This window comes from Salvelinus alpinus, chromosome 31 (genome assembly GCF_045679555.1).
Source record: "Salvelinus alpinus chromosome 31, SLU_Salpinus.1, whole genome shotgun sequence".
In the NCBI taxonomy this organism is placed as follows: domain Eukaryota; kingdom Metazoa; phylum Chordata; class Actinopteri; order Salmoniformes; family Salmonidae; genus Salvelinus; species Salvelinus alpinus.
The window spans coordinates 42,144,587-42,168,116 of NC_092116.1; the positions used below are offsets into that span (position 1 = coordinate 42,144,587).

The 23,530-nt window shown below is 44.2% G+C and overlaps 2 protein-coding genes and 1 long non-coding RNA gene across 4 annotated transcripts in view; 1 reads left to right on the forward strand and 2 right to left on the reverse strand.

Annotated features, from left to right (window-relative positions):
• The window catches only part of LOC139561882 (uncharacterized), a 189,959-nt gene that overhangs the window by 12,910 nt on the left and 153,519 nt on the right, over positions 1–23,530 (reverse strand). The window lies entirely within an intron of this gene.
• Positions 1–23,530, reverse strand: part of LOC139560999 (dnaJ homolog subfamily C member 21-like) — a 38,061-nt gene that overhangs the window by 12,910 nt on the left and 1,621 nt on the right. Inside the window, exons 2-6 of the mRNA XM_071377792.1 lie at positions 22,187–22,204; positions 19,150–19,170; positions 14,983–15,045; positions 14,362–14,382; positions 8,818–8,838 (exon numbers count right to left, since the gene is read on the reverse strand). Of these exons, the coding sequence (XP_071233893.1) occupies positions 8,818–8,838; positions 14,362–14,382; positions 14,983–15,045; positions 19,150–19,170; positions 22,187–22,204 (144 nt within the window). The remainder of the gene's footprint in view (positions 1–8,817; positions 8,839–14,361; positions 14,383–14,982; positions 15,046–19,149; positions 19,171–22,186; positions 22,205–23,530) is intronic.
• LOC139561883 (uncharacterized) overlaps positions 1–23,530 on the forward strand; it is a 59,349-nt gene that overhangs the window by 12,814 nt on the left and 23,005 nt on the right. The gene's annotated exons all lie outside the window — the stretch shown is intronic.

The following is a 23,530-nucleotide window of genomic DNA, read 5'->3' on the forward strand; positions in this document are numbered from 1 at the left end:
ATAGACAGACAGGAACATAGACAGACAGGAACATAGAGACAGACAGGAACATAGAGACAGACAGACAGGAACATATAGACAGACAGGAACATATAGACAGACAGACAGGAATAGACAGACAGACAGGAACATAGACAGGCAGACAGGAACATAGACAGACAGGAACATAGACAGACAGACAGACAGGAACATAGACAGACAGACAGGCACATAGACAGACAGGAACATATAGACAGACAGGAACATATAGACAGACAGACAGGAACATATAGACAGACAGACAGGAATAGACAGACAGACAGGAACATAGACAGACAGACAGGAACATAGACAGACAGACAGGAACATAGACAGACAGACAGACAGACAGGAACATAGACAGGCAGACAGGAACATAGACAGACAGACAGACAGGAACATATAGACAGACAGACAGGAATAGACAGACAGACAGGAACATAGACAGGCAGACAGGAACATAGACAAACAGACAGACAGACAGGAACATAGACAGACAGACAGACAGACAGACAGACAGGAACATAGACAGGCAGACAGGAACATAGACAGGCAGACAGGTACATAGACAGACAGACAGACAGGAACATAGACAGACAGACAGAAAGACAGGAACATAGACAGGCAGACAGGTACATAGACAGACAGACAGGAACATAGACAGACAGACAGACAGGAACATAGACAGGAACATAGACAGACAGACAGACAGGAACATAAACAGACAGACAGACAGGAACATAGACAGACAGACAGGGACATAGACAGACAGACAGGAACATAGACAGACATGAACATATAGACAGACAGACAGGAACATATAGACAGACAGACAGGAACATAGACAGACAGACAGACAGGAACATAGACAGACAGACAGGAACATAGACAGACAGACAGGAACATATAGACAGACAGGAACATATAGACAGACAGGAACATATAGACAGACAGACAGGAACATATAGACAGACAGACAGGAACATAGACAGACAGACAGGAACATAGACAGACAGACAGGAACATAGACAGACAGACAGGAACATAGACAGACAGACAGACAGGAACATAGACAGACAGACAGACAGACAGGAACATAGACAGGCAGACAGGTACATAGACAGTTAGACAGACAGGAACATAGACAGGCAGACAGGAACATAGACAGGCAGACAGGTACATAGACAGACAGACAGACAGGAACATAGACAGACAGACAGACAGGAACATAGACAGACAGACAGACAGACAGGAACATAGACAGGCAGACAGGTACATAGACAGACAGACAGACAGGAACATAGACAGACAGACAGACAGGAACATAGACAGACAGACAGACAGGAACATAGACAGACAGACAGGAACATAGACAGACAGACAGGAACATAGACAGACAGACAGACAGGAACATAAACAGACAGACAGACAGGAACATAGACAGACAGACAGGAACATAGACAGACAGGAACATATAAACAGACAGGAACATATAGACAGACAGACAGGAACATATAGACAGACAGACAGACAGACAGGAACATAGACAGACAGACAGACAGACAGGAACATAGACAGACAGGAACATAGACAGACAGACAGACAGGAACATAAACAGACAGACAGACAGGAACATAGACAGACAGACAGGAACATAGACAGACAGGAACATATAGACAGACAGGAACATATAGACAGACAGACAGGAACATATAGACAGACAGACAGGAACATATAGACAGATAGACAGGAACATATAGACAGACAGACAGGAACATAGACAGGCAGACAGGAACATAGACAAACAGACAGACAGACAGGAACATAGACAGACAGACAGACAGACAGGAACATAGACAGGCAGACAGGAACATAGACAGGCAGACAGGTACATAGACAGACAGACAGGAACATAGACAGACAGACAGACAGGAACATAGACAGACAGACAGACAGGAACACAGACAGACAGACAGGAACATAGACAGACAGACAGACAGACAGGAACATAGACAGACAAACAGACAGGAACATAGACAGACAGACAGACAGGAACATAGACAGGAACATAGACAGACAGACAGACAGGAACATAGACAGGAACATAAACAGACAGACAGACAGGAACATATAGACAGACAGGAACATATAGACAGACAGACAGGAACATATAGACAGACAGACAGGAATAGACAGACAGACAGGAACATAGACAGACAGACAGGAACATAGACAGACAGACAGGAACATAGACAGACAGACAGACAGACAGGAACATAGACAGACAGGAACATAGACAGACAGACAGACAGGAACATAAACAGACAGACAGACAGGAACATAGACAGACAGACAGGAACATAGACAGACAGACAGGAACATAGACAGACAGGAACATAGACAGACAGGAACATAGACAGACAGGAACATAGACAGACAGACAGACAGGAACATAGACAGACAGACAGGCACATAGACAGACAGGAACATATAGACAGACAGGAACATATAGACAGACAGACAGGAACATATAGACAGACAGACAGGAATAGACAGACAGACAGGAACATAGACAGACAGACAGGAACATAGACAGACAGACAGGAACATAGACAGACAGACAGACAGACAGGAACATAGACAGGCAGACAGGAACATAGACAGACAGACAGACAGGAACATATAGACAGACAGACAGGAATAGACAGACAGACAGGAACATAGACAGGCAGACAGGAACATAGACAAACAGACAGACAGACAGGAACATAGACAGACAGACAGACAGACAGGAACATAGACAGGCAGACAGGAACATAGACAGGCAGACAGGTACATAGACAGACAGACAGACAGGAACATAGACAGACAGACAGAAAGACAGACAGGAACATAGACAGACAGACAGACAGGAACACAGACAGACAGACAGGAACATAGACAGGAACATAGACAGACAGACAGACAGGAACATAGACAGGAACATAGACAGACAGACAGGAACATAAACAGACAGACAGACAGGAACATAGACAGACAGACAGGGACATAGACAGACAGACAGGAACATAGACAGACATGAACATATAGACAGACAGACAGGAACATATAGACAGACAGACAGGAACATAGACAGACAGACAGACAGGAACATAGACAGACAGACAGGAACATAGACAGACAGACAGGAACATATAGACAGACAGGAACATATAGACAGACAGGAACATATAGACAGACAGACAGGAACATATAGACAGACAGACAGGAACATAGACAGACAGACAGGAACATAGACAGACAGACAGGAACATAGACAGACAGACAGGAACATAGACAGACAGACAGGAACATAGACAGACAGGCAGAAACATAGACAGGAACATAGACAGGAACATAGACAGGAACATAGACAGACAGACAGGGACATAGACAGACAGACAGGAACATAGACAGAGACAGGAACATGGACAGACAGACAGACAGGAACATAGACAGACAGACAGGCCCATATAGACAGACAGACAGGAACATATAGACAGACAGACAGGACCATAGACAGACAGGAACATAGACAGACAGACAGGCCCATATAGACAGACAGACAGGACCATAGACAGACAGGAACATGGACAATCAGACAGGAACATTGACAGACAGGAACATTGACAGACAGGAACATTGACAGATAGACAGCAACATAGACAGACAGACAGACAGCAACATAGACAGACAGACATGTACATAGACAGACAGACAGCTACATAGACAGACAGACAGGAACATAGACAGACAGACAGACAGACAGGAACATAGACAGACATACATGTACATAGACAGACAGACAGCTACATAGACAGACAGACAGCTACATAGACAGACAGACAGCTACATAGACAGACAGACAGCTACATAGACAGACAGACCGACAGGAACATAGACAGACAGACAGGAACATGGACAGACAGGAACATGGACAGACAGGAACATGGACAGACAGACAGGCACATGGACAGACAGACAGGAACATAGACATACAGACAGGAACATAGACAGACAGGTACATAGACAGACAGACAAGGACATATAGACAGGGACATATAGACAGACAGACAGGGACATATGGACAGACAGACAGGGACATATAGACAGACAGATAGGAACATGGACAGACAGACAGGAACATAGACAGACAGGTAGGAACATAGACAGACAGGTACATAGACAGACAGGGACATATAGACAGACAGACAGGGACATATAGACAGACAGACAGGGACATGGACAGACAGACAGAAACATAGACAGACAGACAGACAGGAACATAGACAGACAGGAACATAGACAGACAGACAGACAGGAACATAGACAGACAGACAGGAACATAGACAGACAGACAGGAACATATAGACAGACAGGAACATATAGACAGACAGGAACATATAGACAGACAGACAGGAACATATAGACAGACAGACAGGAACATAGACAGACAGACAGGAACATAGACAGACAGACAGGAACATAGACAGACAGACAGGAACATAGACAGACAGACAGACAGGAACATAGACAGACAGACAGACAGACAGGAACATAGACAGGCAGACAGGTACATAGACAGTTAGACAGACAGGAACATAGACAGACAGACAGGAACATAGACAGGCAGACAGGAACATAGACAGGCAGACAGGTACATAGACAGACAGACAGACAGGAACATAGACAGACAGACAGACAGGAACATAGACAGACAGACAGACAGACAGGAACATAGACAGGCAGACAGGTACATAGACAGACAGACAGACAGGAACATAGACAGACAGACAGACAGGAACATAGACAGACAGACAGACAGGAACATAGACAGACAGACAGACAGGAACATAGACAGACAGACAGACAGGAACATAGACAGACAGACAGACAGACAGGAACATAGACAGACAGACAGGAACATAGACAGACAGACAGACAGGAACATAAACAGACAGACAGACAGGAACATAGACAGACAGACAGGAACATAGACAGACAGGAACATATAAACAGACAGGAACATATAGACAGACAGACAGGAACATATAGACAGACAGACAGACAGACAGGAACATAGACAGACAGACAGACAGACAGGAACATAGACAGACAGGAACATAGACAGACAGACAGACAGGAACATAAACAGACAGACAGACAGGAACATAGACAGACAGACAGGAACATAGACAGACAGGAACATATAGACAGACAGGAACATATAGACAGACAGACAGGAACATATAGACAGACAGACAGGAACATATAGACAGATAGACAGGAACATATAGACAGACAGACAGGAACATAGACAGGCAGACAGGAACATAGACAAACAGACAGACAGACAGGAACATAGACAGACAGACAGACAGACAGGAACATAGACAGGCAGACAGGAACATAGACAGGCAGACAGGTACATAGACAGACAGACAGGAACATAGACAGACAGACAGACAGGAACATAGACAGACAGACAGACATGAACACAGACAGACAGACAGGAACATAGACAGACAGACAGACAGACAGGAACATAGACAGACAAACAGACAGGAACATAGACAGACAGACAGACAGGAACATAGACAGGAACATAGACAGACAGACAGACAGGAACATAGACAGGAACATAAACAGACAGACAGACAGGAACATATAGACAGACAGGAACATATAGACAGACAGACAGGAACATATAGACAGACAGACAGGAATAGACAGACAGACAGGAACATAGACAGACAGACAGGAACATAGACAGACAGACAGGAACATAGACAGACAGACAGACAGACAGGAACATAGACAGACAGGAACATAGACAGACAGACAGACAGGAACATAAACAGACAGACAGACAGGAACATAGACAGACAGACAGGAACATAGACAGACAGACAGGAACATAGACAGACAGGAACATAGACAGACAGGAACATAGACAGACAGGAACATAGACAGACAGACAGACAGGAACATAGACAGACAGACAGGCACATAGACAGACAGGAACATATAGACAGACAGGAACATATAGACAGACAGACAGGAACATATAGACAGACAGACAGGAATAGACAGACAGACAGGAACATAGACAGACAGACAGGAACATAGACAGACAGACAGGAACATAGACAGACAGACAGACAGACAGGAACATAGACAGGCAGACAGGAACATAGACAGACAGACAGACAGGAACATATAGACAGACAGACAGGAATAGACAGACAGACAGGAACATAGACAGGCAGACAGGAACATAGACAAACAGACAGACAGACAGGAACATAGACAGACAGACAGACAGACAGACAGGAACATAGACAGGCAGACAGGAACATAGACAGGCAGACAGGTACATAGACAGACAGACAGACAGGAACATAGACAGACAGACAGAAAGACAGACAGGAACATAGACAGACAGACAGACAGGAACACAGACAGACAGACAGGAACATAGACAGGAACATAGACAGACAGACAGACAGGAACATAGACAGGAACATAGACAGACAGACAGGAACATAAACAGACAGACAGACAGGAACATAGACAGACAGACAGGGACATAGACAGACAGACAGGAACATAGACAGACATGAACATATAGACAGACAGACAGGAACATATAGACAGACAGACAGGAACATAGACAGACAGACAGACAGGAACATAGACAGACAGACAGGAACATAGACAGACAGACAGGAACATATAGACAGACAGGAACATATAGACAGACAGGAACATATAGACAGACAGACAGGAACATATAGACAGACAGACAGGAACATAGACAGACAGACAGGAACATAGACAGACAGACAGGAACATAGACAGACAGACAGGAACATAGACAGACAGACAGGAACATAGACAGACAGGCAGAAACATAGACAGGAACATAGACAGGAACATAGACAGGAACATAGACAGACAGACAGGGACATAGACAGACAGACAGGAACATAGACAGAGACAGGAACATGGACAGACAGACAGACAGGAACATAGACAGACAGACAGGCCCATATAGACAGACAGACAGGAACATATAGACAGACAGACAGGACCATAGACAGACAGGAACATAGACAGACAGACAGGCCCATATAGACAGACAGACAGGACCATAGACAGACAGGAACATGGACAATCAGACAGGAACATTGACAGACAGGAACATTGACAGACAGGAACATTGACAGATAGACAGCAACATAGACAGACAGACAGACAGCAACATAGACAGACAGACATGTACATAGACAGACAGACAGCTACATAGACAGACAGACAGGAACATAGACAGACAGACAGACAGACAGGAACATAGACAGACATACATGTACATAGACAGACAGACAGCTACATAGACAGACAGACAGCTACATAGACAGACAGACAGCTACATAGACAGACAGACAGCTACATAGACAGACAGACAGACAGGAACATAGACAGACAGACAGGAACATGGACAGACAGGAACATGGACAGACAGGAACATGGACAGACATACAGGCACATGGACAGACAGACAGGAACATAGACATACAGACAGGAACATAGACAGACAGGTACATAGACAGACAGACAAGGACATATAGACAGGGACATATAGACAGACAGACAGGGACATATGGACAGACAGACAGGGACATATAGACAGACAGATAGGAACATGGACAGACAGACAGGAACATAGACAGACAGGTAGGAACATAGACAGACAGGTACATAGACAGACAGGGACATATAGACAGACAGACAGGGACATATAGACAGACAGACAGGAACATAGACAGACAGCAACATAGACAGACAGACATGTACATAGACAGACAGACAGCTTCATAGACAGACAGACAGCTACATAGACAGACAGACAGCTACATAGACAGACAGACAGCTACATAGACAGACAGACCGCTACATAGACAGACAGACAGGAACATGGACAGACAGGAACATGGACAGACAGACAGGCACATGGACAGACAGACAGACAGACAGGAACATGGACAGACAGACAGGACCATAGACAGACAGACAGGAACATGGACAGACAGGAACATGAACAGACAGACATGAACATGGACAGACAGACAGGCACATGGACAGACAGACAGGCACATGGACAGACAGACAGGCACATGGACAGACAGACAGGCACATGGACAGACAGACAGGCACATGGACAGACAGACAGGCACATGGACAGACAGACAGGCACATGGACAGACAGACAGGCACATGGACAGACAGGAACATGGACAGACAGGAACATGGACAGACAGACAGGACATGGGCAGACAGACAGGAACATGGGCAGACAGACAGGTACACAGACAGACAGACAGACAGGACCATAGACAGACAGACAGGAACATAGACAGACAGACAGGTACACAGACAGACAGACAGACAGGAAGATGGACAGACAGACAGCAACATGGACAGACAGACAGGTACATAGACAGACAGACAGGTACATAGACAGACAGACAGGTACATAGACAGACAGACAGGTACACAGACAGACAGGTACACAGACAGACAGACAGGAACATAGACAGACAGACAGCAACATGGAACATGGACAGACAGACAGGTACATAGACAGACAGACAGGTACATAGACAGACAGACAGGTACATAGACAGACAGGTACATAGACAGACAGACAGACAGGAAGATAGACAGGAACATAGACAGACACACAGACACACTACTTACTCAGGTCTCTTTGTAGTACATCTGGTGTAAAAATTAAATAAAGATAGTGAGATAGTGATAATTAAATCATCATTGAATCATGAGATTTATACACTACATGACCAAAAGTATGTGGACACCTGCTCATTGAGCATCTCATTCCAAAATCATGGGCATTAATATGGAGTTGGTCCCCCTTTGCTGCTATAACAGCCTCCACTATTCTGGGAAGGCATTACTATGGAGTTGGTCCCCCTTTGCTGCTATAACAGCCTCCACTATTCTGGGAAGTCATTAATATGGAGTTGGTCCCCCTTTGCTGCTATAACAGGCTCCACTATTCTGGGAAGTCATTAATATGGAGTTGGTCCCCCTTTGCTGCTTTAACAGCCTCCATGATTCTGGGAAGTCATTAATATGGAGTTGGTCCCCCTTTGCTGCTATAACAGCCTCCACTATTCTGGGAAGGCTTTCCACTAGATGATGGAACATTGCTGTGGGGACTTGCTTCCATTCAGCCACAAGAGCATTAGTGAGGTCTCCCTCTCTCTCTTCTCTCAAGAGGACCTGAGCCCTAGGACCATGCCTCAGGACTATCTGGCCTGATGACTCCTTGCTGTCCCCAGTCCACCTGGTTGTGCTAAGCGTCAGTATAGAGCTAACAAGCTAAGTGTCTGTATAGAGACAAAGTAGAGTCGCAATTCAACGGCTTGGCAGGGTCTACAGTCAATCACGGATTACAAAAAGAAAACCAGCCTCGTCGCGGACCAGGATGTCTTGCTCCCAGACAGACTAAACAACTTCTTTGCTCGCTTTGAGGACACGGCCCGCTACCAAAACCTGCGGACTCTCCTTCACTGCGGCCGAGGTGAGTAAAACATTTAAACGTGTTAACCCTCGCAAGGCTGCCGGCCCAGACGGCATTCCCAGCCGCGTCCTCAGAGCATGCGCAGACCAGCTGGCTGGTGTGTTTAAGGACATATTCAATCAATCCTTATCCCAGTCTGCTGTTCCCACATGCTTCAAGAGGGCCACCATTGTTCCTGTTCCCAAGAAAGCTAAGGTAACTGAACTAAATGACAATCACCCCGTAGCACTCACCTCCGTCATCATGAAGTGCTTTGAGAGACTAGTCAAGGACCATATCACCTCCACCCTACCTGACACCCTAGACCCACTCCAATTTGCTTAACGCTCACGCCTCCAACCCAATCATCAAGTTTGCAGACGACACTACAGTGGTAGGCTTGATTACCAACAACGACGAGACGGCCTACAGGGAGGAGGTGAGGGCCCTCGGAGTGTGGTGTCAGGAAAATAACCTCTCACTCAACGTCAACAAAACAAAGGAGATGATCGTGGACTTCAGGAAACAGCAGAGGGAGCACCCCCCTATCCACATCGACGGGACAGTAGTGGAGAAGGTGGAAGGTTTTAAGCTACTTTGTCCCAGACCTGCTGGTTTCAACTCTCTAGAGACAGCAGGAATGGTAGAGATACTCTTAATGATCGGCTATGAAAAGCCAACTGACATTTACTCCTGAGGTGCTGACCTGTTGCACCCTCTACAACTACTGTGATTATTATTATTTGACCCTGCTGGTCATCTATGAACATTTTGAACATCTTGGCCATGTTCTGTTATAATCTCCACCCGGCACAGCCAGAAGAGGACTGGCCACCCCTCACCCCTCAGAGCCTGGTTCCTCTCTACCCAGTACAGCCAGTAGAGGACTGGTCACCCCTCAGAGCCTGGTTCCTCTGGTCTACACAGTACAGCCAATAGAGGACTGGTGACCCCTCAGAGCCTGGTTCCTCTCTACCCAGTACAGCCAGTAAAGGACTGGTCACCCCTCAGAGCCTGGTTCCTCTGGTCTACCCAGTACAGTCAGAAGAGGACTGGCCACCCCTCATAGCCTGGTTCCTCTCTAGGTTTCTTCCTAGGTTTTGGCCTTTCTAGGTAGTTTTTCCTAGCCTCCGTGCTTCTACACCTGCATTGCTTGCTGTTTGGGGTTTTAGGCTGGGTTTCTGTACAGCACTTCGAGATATCGGCTGATGTAAAAAGGGCTTTATAAATACATTTGATTGATCGATTGATGCTGGGCGATTAGGCCTGGCTCGCAGTCGGCGTTCCAATTCATCCCAAAGGTGTTCGATGGGGTTGAGGTCAGGGCTCTGTGCAAGCCAGTCAAGTTCTTCCATACCGATCTCGACAAAACATTTGTATGGACCTCGCTTTGTGCATAGTGGCATTTTCATGCAGAAACAGGAAAGGGCCTTCCCCAAACTGTTTCCACAAAGATTTCTCTTCACTGGAACTAAGGGGCCCGAACCATGAAAAACAGCCCCAGACCATTATTCCTCCTCCACCAAACTTTACAGTTGACACTATGCATTGGAGAAAGGTAGTGTTCTCCTGGCATCCGCCAAACCCAGATTAATCTGTCAGACTGCCAGATGGTGAAGCGTGATTCATCACTCCTGAGAACGTATTTCAACTAGTCCAGAGTCCAATGGCGGGGAGCTTTACACCACTCCACCCGACGCTTGGCATTGAGCATGGTGATCTTAGGCTTGTGTGCGGCTGCTCGGCCACGGAAACCCATTTCATGAAGCTCCAGACAAACAGTTATTGTGTTGACGTTGCATCCAGAGGCAGTTTGGAACTCAGTAGTGAGTGTTGCAACCGAGGACAGACGATTTTTACGCCCTTCAATACTTGGCGGTCCCATTCTGTGAGATTCTGTGGCCTACCACTAAACGGCTGAGACATTTTTGCTCCTAGATGTTTCCACTCCACAATAACAGCACTTACACTTGACCGGGGCAGCTCTAGCAGGGCAGAAACCTTACCAACTGACTTGTAGGAAAGGTGGCATCCTAAGACAGTGCCACGTTGAAAGTCACTGAGCTCTTCAGTAAGGCCATTCTACTGACAATGTTTGTCTATGGAGATTGCATGGCTGTGTGCTTGATTTTATACACCTGTCAGCAACGGGTGTGGATGAAATAGAATCTACTAATTTAAAGAGTTGTCCACATACTTTTATATATATAGTGTAGTTAATCAGTGTAATATATAGTGTAGTTAATCAGTGTAATATATAGTGTAGTTAATCAGTGTAATATATAGTGTAGTTAATCAGTGTAATATATAGTCTGGTTAATCAGTGTAATATATAGTGTAGTTAACCAGTGTAATATATAGTGTAGTTAACCAGTGTAATATATAGTGTAGTTAACCAGTGTAATATATAGTGTAGTTAACCAGTGTAATATATAGTGTAGTTAATATATAGTGCAGTTAATCAGTATTATAGTGTTGTTAATCAGTGTAATATATAGTGTAGTTAACCAGTGTAATATATAGTGTAGTTAACCAGTAATATATAGTGTAGTTAATATATAGTGCAGTTAATCAGTGTAATATATGGTGTAGTTAACCAGTGTAATATATATTGTAGTTAACCAGTGTAATATATAGTGTAGTTAATCTGTGTAATATATAGTGTAGATAATCAGTGTAATATATAGTGTAGTTAACCAGTGTAATATATAGTGTAGTTAACCAGTGTAATATATAGTGTAGTTAATCAGTGTAATATATAGTGTAATATATAGTGTAGTTAATCTGTGTAATATATAGTGTAGTTAACCAGTGTAATATATAGTGTAGTTAATCTGTGTAATATATAGTGTAGTTAATCTGTGTAATATATAGTGTAGTTAACCAGTGTAATATATAGTGTAGTTAACCAGTGTAATATATAGTATAGTTAATCTGTGTAATATATAGTGTAGTTAATCTGTGTAATATATAGTGTAGTTAACCAGTGTAATATATAGTGTAGTTAACCAGTGTAATATATAGTGTAGTTCATCTGTGTAATATATAGTGTAGTTAATCTGTGTAATATATAGTGTAGATAATCAGTGTAATATATAGTGTAGTTAACCAGTGTAATATATAGTGTAGTTAACCAGTGTAATATATAGTGTAGTTAATCAGTGTAATATATAGTGTAATATATAGTGTAGATAATCAGTGTAATATATAGTGTAATATATAGTGTAGTTAATCTGTGTAATATATAGTGTAGTTAATCAGTGTAATATATAGTGTAGTTAATATATAGTTAATCAGTGTAATATATAGTGTAGATAACCAGTGTAATATATAGTGTAGTTATCAGTGTAATATATATATAGTGTAGTTAATCAGTGTAATATATAGTGTAGTTAATCAGGGTAATATATAGTGTAGTTAATCAGGGTAATATATAGTGTAGTTATCAGTGTAATATATATAGTGTAGTTAATCAGTGTAATATATAGTGTATTTAATCAGTGTAATATATAGTGTAGTTAATCAGTGTAATATATATAGTGTAGTTAATCAGTATAATATATAGTGTAATATATAGTGTAGTTAACCAGTGTAATATACAATGTAGTTAACCAGTGTAATATATAGTGTAGTTAATCAGTGTAATATATATAGTGTAGTTAATCAGTATAATATATAGTGTAATATATAGTGTAGTTAACCAGTGTAATATATAGTGTAGTTAACCAGTGTAATATATAGTGTAGTTAATCAGTGTAATATATAGTGTAGTTAATCAGTGTAATATATAGTGTAGTTAATCAGTGTAATATATAGTGTTGTTAGTCAGTGTAATATATAGTGTAGTTAATCAGTGTAATATACAGTGTAATATATAGTGTAGTTAATCAGTGTAATATATAGTGTAGTTAATCAGTGTAATATATAGTGTAGTTAATCAGTGTAATATATAGTGTAGTTAATCAGTGTAATATATGGTGTAGTTAATCAGTGTAATATATAGTGTAGTTAACCAGTGTAATATATAGTGTAGTTAAGTAGTGTAATATATAGTGTAGTTAACCAGTGTAATATATAGTGTAGTTAATCAGTGTAATATATAGTGTAGTTAATCAGTGTAATATATAATGTAGTTAACCAGTGTAATATATAGTGTAGTTAATCAGTGTAATATATAATGTAGTTAACCAGTGTAACATATAATGTAGTTAATCAGTGTAATATATAATGTAGTTAATCAGTGTAATATACAGTGTAATATATAGTGTAGTTAATCAGTGTAATATATAGTGTAGTTAATCAGTGTAATATATAGTGTAGTTAACCAGTGTATTATATAGTGTAGTTAATCAGTGTATTATATAGTGTAATATATAGTGTAGTTAATCAGTGTAATATATAGTGTAGTTAATCAGTGTAATATATAATGTAGTTAATCAGTGTAATATATAATGTAGTTAATCAGTGTAATATACAGTGTAATATATAGTGTAGTTAATCAGTGTAATATATAGTGTAGTTAATCAGTGTAATATATAGTGTAGTTAACCAGTGTAATATATAGTGTGGTTAATCAGTGTAATATATAGTGTGGTTAATCAGTGTAATATATAGTGTAATATATAGTGTAGGTAATCAGTGTACTATATAGTGTATATATTTTTTAAGGACAGTGTTTTCACTTAAATCAATGAAATACATGCAGTTGTGCAACTCACCCTTCTCTCTTGTGACCTTGTCTGTGGACAGAAGATAAAACATGATGCATTATGGGTACTAGAACATGAAGACAGACTACATCCTCTCTATTCTGACCTCCTCTGTAGACAGTAGATAAAACATGATGTATTATGGGTACTAGAACATGAAGACAGACTACATCCTCTCTATTCTGACCTCCTCTGTAGACAGTAGATAAAACATGATGCATTATGGGTACTAGAACATGAAGACAGACTACATCCTCTCTATTCTGACCTCCTCTGTAGACAGTAGATAAAACATGATGTATTATGGGTACTAGAACATGAAGACAGACTACATCCTCTCTATTCTGACCTCTGTAGACAGAGAAGATAAAACATGATGTATTATGGGTACTAGAACATGAAGACAGACTACATCCTCTCTATTCTGACCTCCTCTGTAGACAGAAGATAAAACATGATGTATTATGGGTACTAGAACATGAAGACAGACTACATCCTCTCTATTCTGACCTCCTCTGTAGACAGTAGATAAAACATGATGTATTATGGGTAATTCCCTTTATTTCCTTTGATAATGTTGGTAATGTTGAAAATGTACATGAATATAGTAAACACAGAGACAACACTTACCCAGCTGTCCAGAAAGGTCATCATCATCATCATCATCATCATCATCATCATCATCATCATCACCTGGGGGGAGAATATATTCATTCATGTTGAAACCAAAACAGGAACAGAGACACACTACTTATAAAAAGGTAAAGATCTTCCTGAATCTGTAGACACAGATAATCAGTTAGAAGACATGTTGACACCTTCTAAAACCATCATGTTATTACACATATATCAGCCAGTAGAGGACTGGTCACCCCTCAGAGCCTGGTTCCTCTCTACCCAGTACAGCCAGTAGAGGACTGGTCACCCCTCAGAGCCTGGTTCCTCTGGTCTACCCAGTACAGTCAGTAGAGGACTGGTCACCCCTCAGAGCCTGGTTCCTCTCTACCCAGTACAGCCAGTAGAGGACTGGTCACCCCTCAGAGCCTGGTTCCTCTCTACCCAGTACAGCCAGTAGAGGACTGGTCACCCCTCAGAGCCTGGTTCCTCTGGTCTACCCAGTACAGTCAGTAGAGGACTGGTCACCCCTCAGAGCCTGGTTCCTCTCTACCCAGTACAGCCAGTAGAGGACTGGTCACCCCTCAGAGCCTGGTTCCTCTCTACCCAGTACAGCCAGTAGAGGACTGGTCACCCCTCAGAGCCTGGTTCCTATGGTCTACCCAGTACAGCCAGTAGAGGACTGGTCACCCCTCAGAGCCTGGTTCCTCTGGTCTACCCAGTACAGCCAGTAGAGGACTGGTCACCCCTCAGAGCCTGGTTCCTCTGGTCTACCCAGTACAGCCAGTAGAGGACTGGTCACCCCTCAGAGCCTGGTTCCTCTCTACCCAGTACAGCCAGTAGAGGACTGGTCACCCCTCAGAGCCTGGTTCCTCTCTACCCAGTACAGCCAGTAGAGGACTGGTCACCCCTCAGAGCCTGGTTCCTCTCTACCCAGTACAGCCAGTAGAGGACTGGTCACCCCTCAGAGCCTGGTTCCTCTCTACCCAGTACAGCCAGTAGAGGACTGGTCACCCCTCAGAGCCTGGTTCCTCTGGTCTACCCAGTACAGCCAGTAGAGGACTGGTTACCCCTCAGAGCCTGGTTCCTCTCTACCCAGTACAGTCAGTAGAGGACTGGTTACACCTCAGAGCCTGGTTCCTCTCTACCTAGTACAGCCAGTAGAGGACTGGTCACCCCTCAGAGCCTGGTTCCTCTCTACCCAGTACAGTCAGTAGAGGACTGGTTACACCTCAGAGCCTGGTTCCTCTCTACCTAGTACAGCCAGTAGAGGACTGGTCACCCCTCAGAGCCTGGTTCCTCTCTACCCAGTACAGCCAGTAGAGGACTGGTCACCCCTCAGAGCCTGGTTCCTCTGGTCTACCCAGTACAGCCAGTAGAGGACTGGTCACCCCTCAGAGCCTGGTTCCTCTCTACCCAGTACAGCCAGTAGAGGACTGGTCACCCCTCAGAGCCTGGTTCCTCTCTACCCAGTACAGCCAGTAGAGGACTGGTCACCCCTCAGAGCCTGGTTCCTCTCTACCCAGTACAGCCAGAAGAGGACTGGTCACCCCTCAGAACCTGGTTCCTCTCTACCCAGTACAGTCAGTAGAGGACTGGTCACCCCTCAGAGCCTTGTTCCTCTGGTCTACCCAGTACAGCCAGTAGAGGACTGGTCACCCCTCAGAACCTGGTTCCTCTCTACCCAGTACAGTCAGTAGAGGACTGGTCACCCCTCAGAGCCTGGTTCCTCTCTACCCAGTACAGTCAGTAGAGGACTGGTCACCCCTCAGAGCCTGGTTCCTCTGGTCTACCCAGTACAGCCAGTAGAGGACTGGTCACCCCTCAGAGCCTGGTTCCTCTGGTCTACCCAGTACAGCCAGTAGAGGACTGGTCACCCCTCAGAGCCTGGTTCCTCTCTACCCAGTACAGCCAGTAGAGGACTGGTCACCCCTCAGAGCCTGGTTCCTCTGGTCTACCCAGTACAGTCAGTAGAGGACTGGTCACCCCTCAGAGCCTGGATCCTCTGGTCTACCCAGTACAGCCAGTAGAGGATTGGTCACCCCTCAGAGCCTGGTTCCTCTCTACCCAGTACAGCCAGTAGAGGACTGGTCACCCCTCAGAGCCTGGTTCCTCTGGTCTACCCAGTACAGCCAGTAGAGGACTGGTCACCCCTCAGAACCTGGTTCCTCTCTACCCAGTACAGTCAGTAGAGGACTGGTCACCCCTCAGAGCCTGGTTCCTCTCTACCCAGTACAGCCAGTAGAGGACTGGTCACCCCTCAGAGCCTGGTTCTTCTGGTCTACCCAGTACAACCAGTAGAGGACTGGTCACCCCTCAGATCCTGGTTCCTCTGGTCTACCCAGTACAGCCAGTAGAGGACTGGTCACCCCTCAGAGCCTGGTTCCTCTCTACCCAGTACAGCCAGTAGAGGACTGGTCACCCCTCAGAGTCTGGTTCCTCTGGTCTACCCAGTACAGTCAGTAGAGGACTGGTCACCCCTCAGAGCCTGGTTCCTCTGGTCTGCCCAGTACAGCCAGTAGAGGACTGGTCACCCCTCAGAGCCTGGTTCCTCTCTACCCAGAACAGCCAGTAGAGGACTGGTCACCCCTCAGAGCCTGGTTCCTCTCTACCCAGTACAGCCAGTAGAGGACTGGTCACCCCTCAGAGCCTGGTTCCTCTGGTCTACCCAGTACAGCCAGTAGAGGACTGGTCACCCCTCAGAGCCTGGTTCCTCTCTACCCAGTACAGTCAGTAGAGGACTGGTCACCCCTCAGAGCCTGGTTCCTCTCTACCCAGTACAGCCAGTAGAGAACCTAACAGGTCCAGTAGAGAACCTAACAGGTCCAGTAGAGAACCTAACCGGTCCAGTAGAGAACCTAACCGGTCCAGTAGACAACCTAACAGGTCCAGTAGAGAACCTAACAGGTCCAGTAGACAACCTAACAGGTCCAGTAGAGAACCTAACAGGTCCAGTAGAGAACCTAACTGGTCAGTAGAGAACCTAACAGGTCCAGTAGAGAACCTAACAGGTCCAGTAGACAACCTAACCGGTCCAGGAGAGAACCTAACAGGTCCAGGAGAGAACCTAACAGGTCCAGTAGAGAACCTAACAGGTCCAGTAGAGAACCTAACCGGTCCAGTAGAGAACCTAACCGGTCCAGTAGAGAACCTAACCGGTCCAGTAGAGAACCTAACCGGTCCAGTAGAGAACCTAACAGGTCCAGTAGAGAGCCTAACAGGTCCAGTAGAGAACCTAACAAGTCCAGTAGAGAACCTAACCGGTCCAGTAGAGAACCTAACCGGTCCAGTAGAGAACCTAACAGGTCCAGTAGAGAACCTAACCGGTCCAGTAGAGAACCTAACAGGTCCAGTAGAGAACCTAACCGGTCCAGTAGAGAACCTAAAAGGTCCAGTAGAGAACCTAACAGGTCCAGTAGAGAACCTAACAGGTCCAGTAGAGAACCTAACAGGTCCAGTAGAGAACCTAACCGGTCCAGTAGAGAACCTAACTGGTCCAATACAGAACCTAACCGGTCCAGTAGAGAACCTAACAGGTCCAGTAGAGAACCTAACCGGTCCAGTAGAGAACCTAAAAGGTCCAGTAGAGAACCTAACCGGTCCAGTAGAGAACCTAACAGGTCCAGTAGAGAACCTAACCGGTCCAGTAGAGAACCTAAAAGGTCCAGTAGAGAACCTAACAGGTCCAGTAGAGAACCTAACAGGTCCAGTAGAGAACCTAACAGGTCCAGTAGAGAACCTAACCGGTCCAGTAGAGAACCTAACTGGTCCAATACAGAACCTAACCGGTCCAGTAGAGAACCTAAAAGGTCCAGTAGAGAACCTAACCGGTCCAGTAGAGAACCTAACAGGTCCAGTAGAGAACCTAACAGGTCCAGTAGAGAACCTAACCGGTCCAGTAGAGAACCTAAAAGGTCCAGTAGAGAACCTAACAGGTCCAGTAGAGAACCTAACCGGTCCAGTAGAGAACCTAACTGGTCCAGTAGAGAACCTAACAGGTCCAATAGAGAACCTAACAGGTCCAGTAGAGTTTAACCTTCAACATACAGTAAGTAGCCAGATTATAAAACATCGTTAATGTTGAGTATTCCTGTATTATATGTGTGTTAAGAAACTGTTACACATTTCACCCACATCAATGAAATACATGCAGTTGTACACAGACTTTCACACACAACTCACCCCAATGTCTTCTGACCTCGTCTGTAGACAAAAGACAGAGAAGATAAAACATGATGTATTATGGGTACTAGAACATGAAGACAGACTACATCCTCTCTATTCTGACCTCCTCTGTAGACAGTAGATAAAACATGATGTATTATGGGTACTAGAACATGAAGACAGACTACATCCTCTCTATTCTGACCTCCTCTGTAGACAGTAGATAAAACATGATGTATTATGGGTACTAGAACATGAAGACAGACTACATCCTCTCTATTCTGACCTCCTCTGTAGACAGTAGATAAAACATGATGTATTATGGGTACTAGAACATGAGGACAAACTACATCCTCTCTATTCTGACCTCCTCTGTAGACAGTAGATAAAACATGATGTATTATGGGTACTAGAACATGAAGACAGACTACATCCTCTCTATTCTGACCTCTGTAGACAGTAGATAAAACATGATGTATTATGGGTACTAGAACATGAAGACAGACTACATCCTCTCTATTCTGACCTCCTCTGTAAACAGTAGATAAAACATGATGTATTATGGGTACTAGAACATGGAGACAGACTACATCCTCTCTATTCTGACCTCCTCTGTAGACAGTAGATAAAACATGATGTATTATGGGTACTAGAACATGAAGACAGACTACATCCTCTCTATTCTGACCTCCTCTGTAGACAGTAGATAAAACATGATGTATTATGGGTAATAGAACATGAAGACAGACTACATCCTCTCTATTCTGACCTCCTCTGTAGACAGTAGATAAAACATGATGTATTATGGGTAATAGAACATGAAGACAGACTACATCCTCTCTATTCTGACCTCCTCTGTAGACAGTAGATAAAACATGATGTATTATGGGTACTAGAACATGAAGACAGACTACATCCTCTCTATTCTGACCTCCTCTGTAGACAGTAGATAAAACATGATGTATTATGGGTACTAGAACATGAAGACAGACTACATCCTCTCTATTCTGACCTCCTCTGTCGACAGTAGATAAAACATGATGTCACCCCTCAGAGCCTGGTTCCTCTGGTCTACCCAGTACAGTCAGTAGAGGACTGGTCACCCCTCAGAACCTGGTTCCTCTGGTCTACCCAGTACAGTCAGTAGAGGACTGGTCACCCCTCAGAGCCTGGTTCCTCTCTACCCAGTACAGTCAGTAGAGGACTGGTCACCCCTCAGAGCCTGGTTCCTCTCTACCCAGTACAGCCAGTAGAGGACTGGTCACCCCTCAGAGCCTGGTTCCTCTCTACCCAGTACAGTCAGTAGAGGACTGTTCACCCCTCAGAGCCTGGTTCCTCTCTACCCAGTACAGCCAGTAGAGGACTGGTCACCCCTCAGAGCCTGGTTCCTCTGGTCTACCCATTACAGTCAGTACTGGTCACCCCTCAGAGCCTGGTTCCTCTCTACCCAGTACAGCCAGTAGAGGACTGGTCAACCCTCAGAGCCTGGTTCCTCTCTACCCAGTACAGCCAGTAGAGAACCTAACAGGTCCAGTAGAGAACCTAACAGGTCCAGTAGAGAACCTAACAGGTCCAGTAGAGAACCTAACCGGTCCAGTAGACAACCTAACAGGTCCAGTAGAGAACCTAACAGGTCCAGTAGACAACCTAACAGGTCCAGTAGAGAACCTAACAGGTCCAGTAGAGAACCTAACTGGTCAGTAGAGAACCTAACAGGTCCAGTAGAGAACCTAACAGGTCCAGTAGACAACCTAACCGGTCCAGGAGAGAACCTAACAGGTCCAGTAGAGAACCTAACAGGTCCAGTAGAGAACCTAACCGGTCCAGTAGAGAACCTAACCGGTCCAGTAGAGAACCTAACAGGTCCAGTAGAGAACCTAACCGGTCCAGTAGAGAACCTAACAGGTCCAGTAGAGAGCCTAACAGGTCCAGTAGAGAACCTAACAAGTCCAGTAGAGAACCTAACCGGTCCAGTAGAGAACCTAACCGGTCCAGTAGAGAACCTAACCGGTCCAGTAGAGAACCTAACAGGTCCAGTAGAGAACCTAACCGGTCCAGTAGAGAACCTAACAGGTCCAGTAGAGAACCTAACCGGTCCAGTAGAGAACCTAAAAGGTCCAGTAGAGAACCTAACAGGTCCAGTAGAGAACCTAACAGGTCCAGTAGAGAACCTAACAGGTCCAGTAGAGAACCTAACCGGTCCAGTAGAGAACCTAACTGGTCCAATACAGAACCTAACCGGTCCAGTAGAGAACCTAACAGGTCCAGTAGAGAACCTAACCGGTCCAGTAGAGAACCTAAAAGGTCCAGTAGAGAACCTAACCGGTCCAGTAGAGAACCTAACAGGTCCAGTAGAGAACCTAACCGGTCCAGTAGAGAACCTAAAAGGTCCAGTAGAGAACCTAACAGGTCCAGTAGAGAACCTAACAGGTCCAGTAGAGAACCTAACAGGTCCAGTAGAGAACCTAACCGGTCCAGTAGAGAACCTAACAGGTCCAGTAGAGAACCTAACCGGTCCAGTAGAGAACCTAAAAGGTCCAGTAGAGAACCTAACAGGTCCAGTAGAGAACCTAACAGGTCCAGTAGAGAACCTAAAAGGTCCAGTAGAGAACCTAACCGGTCCAGTAGAGAACCTAACTGGTCCAATACAGAACCTAACCGGTCCAGTAGAGAACCTAAAAGGTCCAGTAGAGAACCTAACCGGTCCAGTAGAGAACCTAACAGGTCCAGTAGAGAACCTAACAGGTCCAGTAGAGAACCTAACCGGTCCAGTAGAGAACCTAAAAGGTCCAGTAGAGAACCTAACAGGTCCAGTAGAGAACCTAACCGGTCCAGTAGAGAACCTAACTGGTCCAGTAGAGAACCTAACAGGTCCAGTAGAGAACCTAACAGGTCCAGTAGAGTTTAACCTTCAACATACAGTAAGTAGCCAGATTATAAAACATCGTTAATGTTGAGTATTCCTGTATTATATGTGTGTTAAGAAACTGTTACACATTTCACCCACATCAATGAAATACATGCAGTTGTACACAGACTTTCACACACAACTCACCCCTCTGTCTTCTGAACCCTGTAGACAAAAGACAGAAGATAAAACATGATGTATTATGGGTAATAGAACATGAAGACAGACTACATCCTCTCTATTCTGACCTCCTCTGTAGACAGTAGATAAAACATGATGTATTATGGGTACTAGAACATGAGGACAAACTACATCCTCTCTATTCTGACCTCCTCTGTAGACAGTAGATAAAACATGATGTATTATGGGTACTAGAACATGAAGACAGACTACATCCTCTCTATTCTGACCTCCTCTGTAGACAGTAGATAAAACATGATGTATTATGGGTACTAGAACATGAAGACAGACTACATCCTCTCTATTCTGACCTCTGTAGACAGTAAATAAAACATGATGTATTATGGGTACTAGAACATGAAGACAGACTACATCCTCTCTATTCTGACCTCCTCTGTAGACAGTAGATAAAACATGATGTATTATGGGTACTAGAACATGAAGACAGACTACATCCTCTCTATTCTGACCTCCTCTGTAGACAGAAGATAAAACATGATGATTTATGGGTACTAGAACATGAAGACAGACTACATCCTCTCTATTCTGACCTCCTCTGTAGACAGTAGATAAAACATGATGTATTATGGGTACTAGAACATGAAGACAGACTACATCCTCTCTATTCTGACCTCCTCTGTAGACAGTAGATAAAACATGATGTATTATGGGTACTAGAACATGAAGACAGACTACATCCTCTCTATTCTGACCTCCTCTGTAGACAGTAGATAAAACATGATGTATTATGGGTACTAGAACATGAAGACAGACTACATCCTCTCTATTCTGACCTCCTCTGTAGACAGTAGATAAAACATGATGTATTATGGGTACTAGAACATGAAGACAGACTACATCCTCTCTATTCTGACCTCCTCTGTAGACAGTAGATAAAACATGATGTATTATGGGTACTAGAACATGAAGACAGACTACATCCTCTCTATTCTGACCTCCTCTGTAGACAGTAGATAAAACATGATGTATTATGGGTAATAGAACATGAAGACAGACTACATCCTCTCTATTCTGACCTCCTCTGTAGACAGTAGATAAAACATGATGTATTATGGGTACTAGAACATGAAGACAGACTACATCCTCTCTATTCTGACCTCCTCTGTAGACAGTAGATAAAACATGATGTATTATGGGTACTAGAACATGAAGACAGACTACATCCTCTCTATTCTGACCTCCTCTGTAGACAGTAGATAAAACATGATGTATTATGGGTACTAGAACATGAAGACAGACTACATCCTCTCTATTCTGACCTCCTCTGTCGACAGTAGATAAAACATGATG